This window comes from Sorghum bicolor, chromosome 6 (assembly GCF_000003195.3).
Source record: "Sorghum bicolor cultivar BTx623 chromosome 6, Sorghum_bicolor_NCBIv3, whole genome shotgun sequence".
Taxonomy (NCBI): domain Eukaryota; kingdom Viridiplantae; phylum Streptophyta; class Magnoliopsida; order Poales; family Poaceae; genus Sorghum; species Sorghum bicolor.
In genome coordinates, this window is record NC_012875.2 from 3,259,424 (window position 1) to 3,266,067 (window position 6,644).

Here is a 6,644-nt window from a genome sequence, read left to right on the forward strand (position 1 = left end):
TTCACCAAATGTTCTTTACCATAATTACTCCACACAATTTTGTTGTGGATGCAGTACATTACGTTTCGTTCCATCATATTAAATATTTGAGCACATACATAGAATATTAAATATATATTGAAAAATAACTAATAAATCTTTTAAATCTAATTAGTTCATGATTGAATACTCTCTCGGTTCACGAAAGAATTAATTTCTAGAATCCGTACCAGTTATTTTTTTAATTTAACCAACTTTTAATATCTATGCTATAAAATGCGTATCATATAAAAATATATTCAATGATGAATCTAATAATATTAATTTGATACTATAAATCTTAGTATTTTTTATAAATTGATCAAAGTTTAAAAAGTTTGACTTAGGATAACTCTAAAAATTGACTCTTTTGTAGATAAAGAGAGTAGTAATTAGTATAGTTATAAATGTGCTACTAACTATAAAAGACCTTAAATAATAATAATAAAAAGAAGAAGAAAGAGTAGTATAACCAAACGCCAGAGACATCCATTCTTGCTCGGCTCTGTTCCCCTTCCGCCGCAGCAGGCAGCACGCCGGTCCAAGACCATGGCGTCCTCTACCACCCCGCCGTCGCCCTTCCGCACGCGCTAATCCGACTCGCTGCCGCAGGCGCTAAGCCGGCGGGTGAGACACTTCGAACCCGCCGCAGCCCGCAGAAAAGATCTCGTCGCGCCGGCGCTCAGTCTCGTACACCTCGCCTACAATGGCGGCTGCCTCCTCCAGCTCCTGCGAGGTCGTGGACCTCGGCTTGGCAGCGAGCTGCGACGATGCAACCTCACAGCTTTTCTTCAGCAAAGGCGGCGGCGGCGACTTGTCTTGGCCGGCGGCGGCGGAGATCTCGTCCGCGCTGACGAAGCAAAAATCGCTGGTGGCCCTGTGCGACAAGTACGGGGTGCCCGGGGAGCTGAAGCCGGTGCGCGCCGTCAGCTTGAGGTGCGCGGCGTGCGAGACGCCGCCCAAGGGCTCGAATGCCCTGTGCATCTACTCCGACGCGCTCGAGGCCGGTCTGCGGTTCCCGCTCCACGACTTCTACCTGAAGCTCCTCCGGCACTACCGCCTGGCGCCGAGCCAATTGGTCCCCAATGCGTGGAAGTACATGGCTGCGTTCGTGCTGCGCTGCAAGGACGCCGGCGTCGAGCCGCTGGTCTCCGCCTTCAGATACTTCTTCTCCCTGTACGCTCACTACAAGTACAAGCACAAGGACAAGCCAACGGGAGCGGGGTGGCACCATTTCCAGCCCTGCGCCGGCCGTCGCCGCCTCTTCTCCGGCGCTATGCCCACCAGGTGCGACTGGAAAACTAGGTTCTTCTTCCTTAAATCCCCGGAGGGGATGCCGTGGAAGTGCCCGGTGGCGTGGGGCAAGCCCAGGAGGGAGGACGCCCGCGCAGTGGAGCTCACGGATGCGGCGGTAGACAAGCTGAAGCAGATGCCGTGCATCGATTTGAAGGACTACTTGAGCCTCCATGCCCCGCCCGTCGGCGCTCTCACCATGCTGCAGCTGCACTCCACGCCCGCGCCCATCGTGAAACCGGAGTGCGCAGCGGCCAGCGCCCAAGCTCTGGCTCTCACCTCGCAGGCTCAGCTGCACGCGGTGTTGGAAGCGGGAGCCAGAGCGGCCAGGGCCGCCGACGCCGCCGGTGAGGATGACGACTCGATGCCTCGGAAGCGCAGGTGTCCTGGTCTGAGTCCGGCGGCCGTGACGCCTCAAAACTCTACCATTTCGGCAGCACCGCCGTCGCTGCAGGGGATGGAAATTAGACCAGGTACATCGTTCGATGGAGCCTCAGGCAGCAGCAGGATCTCACTGCCGCCGGGGATTTGTACAGCCAACTCCGACTTTGAGCACGACATGGTGAGAATGCAAGGTGAGCAGCGGGACAACCTTATCGCCCAGCTTCAGGTCAAGTTACAAGAGTCCGAGGCCAAGTTACAAGAGTCTGATGCTATGAATGACAAGTTCTTGGCGTACCTGTATAAGAAAAATGCTGAGAATGACCTTCTCAAGGAGAAGCATGCCCAGCTCATCGAGGTGCAGGCGGCTATTGTCACCCGTGTGAAGGCAGAGCGCGTGGCCGAGGTTGCTAAGCTCGAGGAGGAGCACGCCTCTGCAGTTGTACAGCTCACAAAGCACCTGAACGAGGAGCACGCAGCCAGCATCGCTCGGCTCAACAAGGAGCATGCGACCGACCTCGCTCGTGCGAAGGAGAAGCACGCTGCTGAGGTTGCCAAGCTCAACCAGGCGCATGATGCTGCCGTCACCTGGCTCAAGGAGGAGCATTCGGTAGATGTTGCCCGTGTGCAGCAAGCTGCAGAGGATGTGGTGCAGGATGTAAAGAAGGACATAGCGCTCGCCCTATTCCCTGACCTGGATGCTTCATTGCTGTGATCAGATCATGAACCAGTAAGTTATTTGTGATCATGCATCTTATGTTTATTCTTTTTTGTGTGTGTATGTTTCTGTTTTTCTAGACTATTCTGGTGTTTATATTTAGCTCACTGGTATAGAGTACATATATATGTGGTTTATCATCTGCCTACTGGAAAACTTTTAGATGTGTGAATTGTGATCCATCCTCCAGTTATGAGAAATTACTTTACACCAACATGTTAGGAAATGTGAGCTTTGTAAGGAAGTTTTTCCTTTGTTCTCTCCGAAGATGTAAGCAATGAATTCCTGTCTATGTGGTTGAAGCCTATAAGGTTTACAGATCCCATAACTGAGAATCCGGGACTTGAGTTTCAGTGTTCACTTGACTAGATTTGGGAAAAAAGAGAGTTGTTAAATATGTGAGCAGTTTATCATAAAGCCTTGTTGTCACCAACATAGAGTTGTTTTGGCCGATCCTCCTTTTACTTACTGGCTGACTATCCATCATGTCTTTATCTGTCTTCTTTATTTCTATTGGTTCTGATTATAATTTGAGTTTTGCTTACAACTTGACTATGTTTGGCTAAAAATAAAAGAGAGAGTGGTTAAATATATGAGCAACTTATCATAAAGCCTTGTCACAAACATAGAGTTGTTTTGGCCAATCCTGTTTTTACTTACTTACTGACAATCCATCATGTCTGTCTTTTTTATTCTGCTGATTCTAATTATAATTTGAGCAATTTATAAAGCAAAAGCAGTGTCTGTTTCTCTGTGTTGCCTTTCAGTCATTTATTGGATATGATATTAGCTATGGACCACAATAGTAGTTTGAGAGTAGTTTTTGTCATTGAACTATGATATGCGATTAAAGAATTGCCCATACTGTAAAACCTGTGGAGGTTTATAAACCCTTAGATTCAAATATTTTGTGCTCTACACCTGTAAAATTAAATAGTTTCAGCCCTGCAAATGAAAGAGTTAGGAGAAAAGACTGATCCATCGCACTTATGTAACTAGATTGTCTCATATCTATCTGTTTATATATCACGAGCTGCACCTTCGAATACTATTCAGTTGTATCTTAGAACTGACTCATGATCCTTGCAGCGTTCCTGAAGCATTCTGGAAAGAGCTTGATCAAGCGAAGCAACTGTGGAAGAACAGAAATGATCTGAAGGTTGAGCATGCGGGTGTTGCTGCACTCTTCGGTAGCAAGCTGTATGTGTGGTTCTGCGCCAGCGAGATTGTTGTGAGCAGGGGTATATAGCTCAATATCAAAGAGTGCTGCAACACCGGCACACTCAACTTTCAGACCATTAACCATTTCTGTTCTTCACAGCTGCTCCACTTGATCAAGCTCTTTCCAGACTGCTTCATAGCGACCAGGAACTTGAGATGTGTATAGCAGTGACTAAAAAGAAGACTAGAAACAATAATATGAGAAAAAAAGTTAATCACATTGTCTTACCACATCCATGGGAAGGCCAGGTTAGGTTCGGAGATTATTGCAATGCCAATGTCTAGTGTCTAATATATGCCAATTATTAAGCAAACTTTATTTGTATAAGAAGCAGGTGCTAAAATTCAACTACAAAGAGCAAACAGGACTGTACATCATTACTGATCTGTCTTCATGGAACACCTCTCACTCCAGCCTTAGCTCTTGAGAATTCTGTTGCTTATAATTTACTTGCCTAGTATTTCTGTTTGTAGAAGAGTCATATAATAATTTATATGTCTGAAGCATGTAGATCTCTCTTGACTTGAAGTTTTATTTCTTTGGCTAAGCTACTGTGAACTGCTGCTTTGGATAAGTGTCTAATTTTCTGAGTTTCCCACAAAGCTTAGCATTAATCAAACTATGAGGCTATGAGCGATATATTAGTATTACTGATATTTAACTATTCCATTATGAATTACCTTATTTTTTATTTTGTCTTTTTGTGTTTCTGTTTTGCCAGAGTATTTTGGTTTTCATATTTAGCTCGGATTACAGGCATAGTGTACATTGTTGATCTATAATCTGCTTACTCGAAAATATTATGTGTGATACTGCGATTCATCTCTTGGTTTTGAGAAATTACTTGATACCACAATGCGAGAAAAATGTGTGATTCATCTTTTTTTTACAGGAACTTCCTGATGTATACTCCTATTATATTGCTTAAATGAAGCATAGAAACAAAAATGTCAGAAAATGGTGACCACATCCACTAAGAAAGAGGGTTAAATTTGGAAATTGTTGCAATGACAATGTGTACTTTCTGGGATATGCCTTTTGTTAAGAAAAATATATATGCAAAGAGCAAATTGAACTATGTATGTTGTTGCAAATCTTAGTTCATAAAACACCTCACTCCAATCTTGGTTCACTGGCACAAAATGGTAGTCATGAAACCCCTCACTCCAGTCTTACTCTGTATAGTTCTGTCGCTTGTAATTTAGTTGCCTAGTGCTTGTCTCTATAAATGAGATAGTAAGTCATATAATAATTTACATATGTATGGAGCATGAGACCTCTCTTGACTTAAAGTTTTATTACTCTGTCAGAGCTGTTATAGACTATTGCTCTGGATAACTATCTTAATTTTCTCTGTTTGCCGCATAAGCTGGCATTGATCAAAACTATGAGCTAGTAGACTGATTGTTGACTTTCCCATTATGAATCAGCTCTGCTGGAGGAGCTCCTTATTTTGATGATCGCCAGCCTTCGTCTAGAGACTGAGTTCCCGAAGTTTAGTAGGAGAAATGCAGTCAGTTCTGAAGCAATATATATAGAAGGACCTTGCTACCTGGTCAAGATGATTTTGGCATGGCCATGGCAGGGCTCTAGAATGTATGCTTGTCATCAGTTTGGTATTTGCTCTTGTCTGGTATATGTATGTATCTGATGAGATTGACGAGTGAATACTGTTGGTGTAGACCCAGTGGTCTTTTGCTTTCTAAATGTATAACTGTTTTAACCTGGAATGCTCCCTAAACCTTCCCCCTGATCTAGCTCAGTGAAACAAAAACACTGTACTGTGCCATTACTGATGATAATGGAAATGATGCGGAAGATTGGGATAATGAGTGGTGTGCCTGATTATGCAACACATGACTCTGGGCTGAGTGATGGGTTTTCTTTTTGTCACGGTGCTTGTCCTGATGAAGGCATGCGTGACTCCATGTGAACTGAGGCACTACTTAACCTTGTTTGCATACCAAAGTAGGTGCTTTTTGGATCACCAGCAAAAACAATACATGCACTGGTGGTTTTGTCTATTGTGTGTTTTTTTTTAAAAAATATATATTTTATTAGGTGGCATGTAGACAAAGATGGGTAAAAGGACAAAAATTCTTTTTTCAATCTATTAGCTCTTACTATTAGCTAGATTGAGATATTGAATACTTAGGTGAGTGGATCTAGACACCTCTAATATGGAATGAGCAGGTAAATAAATATTCAGAAGCAGGGTCTATAAACCAATGATCAAATGCTTGTTCGTCCAGTTAATGATGGGCGGAAAAAACTGCATCATGGATTACAGAAATGAAATGCGGCCTTGTTTAGTTCACGAAAAAGAAAAGTTTTCGGTTACTGTAGCACTTTCGTTTGTTTGTGGCAAATATTATCTAATCGTGGACTAACTAGGGTCAAAAGATTCGTCTCGTGAATTATAGTCAAACTGTGTAATTAGTTTTTATTTTCGTCTATATTTAATGCTTTATACATATGTCGCAAGATTCGATGTGACGGGAAATCTAGTTTTTTGGGTCACCTAAACAAGGCCGCGCCTTCACTTGTCTAGTACTACTGCGGCACAAATACCAGCGCTGGCTTCACTTGTCTGGGCGCGGTGCCTTGGATAAGACGAGTTGATTACTTCCTTTTTCATGGCAAAGGAACGTATTGTACACCAGAAACCTGTGGAAGATACTTGTACAAATGAGCTTCCTTTTGTACTCGTATGTTCCGGGAGCGATGATAAAAGAAGACTGATTTTTGTGGGGTTGTTGGTATTCTAAGGTCAAATTCATTTATTTTGAGATAAAGAGAGTATTGCTCTGTTATAATTAACTCAGGTTCCAGCAAACATATACATACTCTGTTTTGTAGTACTCCCTTTGTCTAAAAAAAACAATTATGGGATCATGATAGTCAAACTAACTCAAGTTTAACCAAATTTATAGTAGACATTGGTAGCATTTATATCTACAAATAAATTTATTTTGGTAATATATTCTATAACTGATCCAATAGTATTTATTT

General features: G+C 42.9%; 1 protein-coding gene across 3 annotated transcripts; it reads left to right on the plus strand.

Annotated features, from left to right (window-relative positions):
• Positions 481-5,461, plus strand: LOC8083410. Of its 3 annotated transcripts, XR_002454507.1 has the most exons (4): positions 481-2,422; positions 3,500-3,651; positions 3,732-3,880; positions 5,063-5,461. XR_002454507.1 is itself a non-coding variant. In XM_002446055.2 (2 exons), the coding sequence occupies exon 1, from the start codon at positions 725-727 to the stop codon at positions 2,405-2,407; it is 1,683 nt and encodes a 560-aa protein (XP_002446100.1). In that variant the 5' UTR covers positions 481-724; the 3' UTR covers positions 2,408-2,422; positions 5,063-5,461. The 3 variants fall into 3 exon arrangements, 1 of the variants encoding a protein (XP_002446100.1); XR_002454506.1 differs by having other exon boundaries at positions 3,500-3,880; XM_002446055.2 differs by lacking the exons at positions 3,500-3,651; positions 3,732-3,880.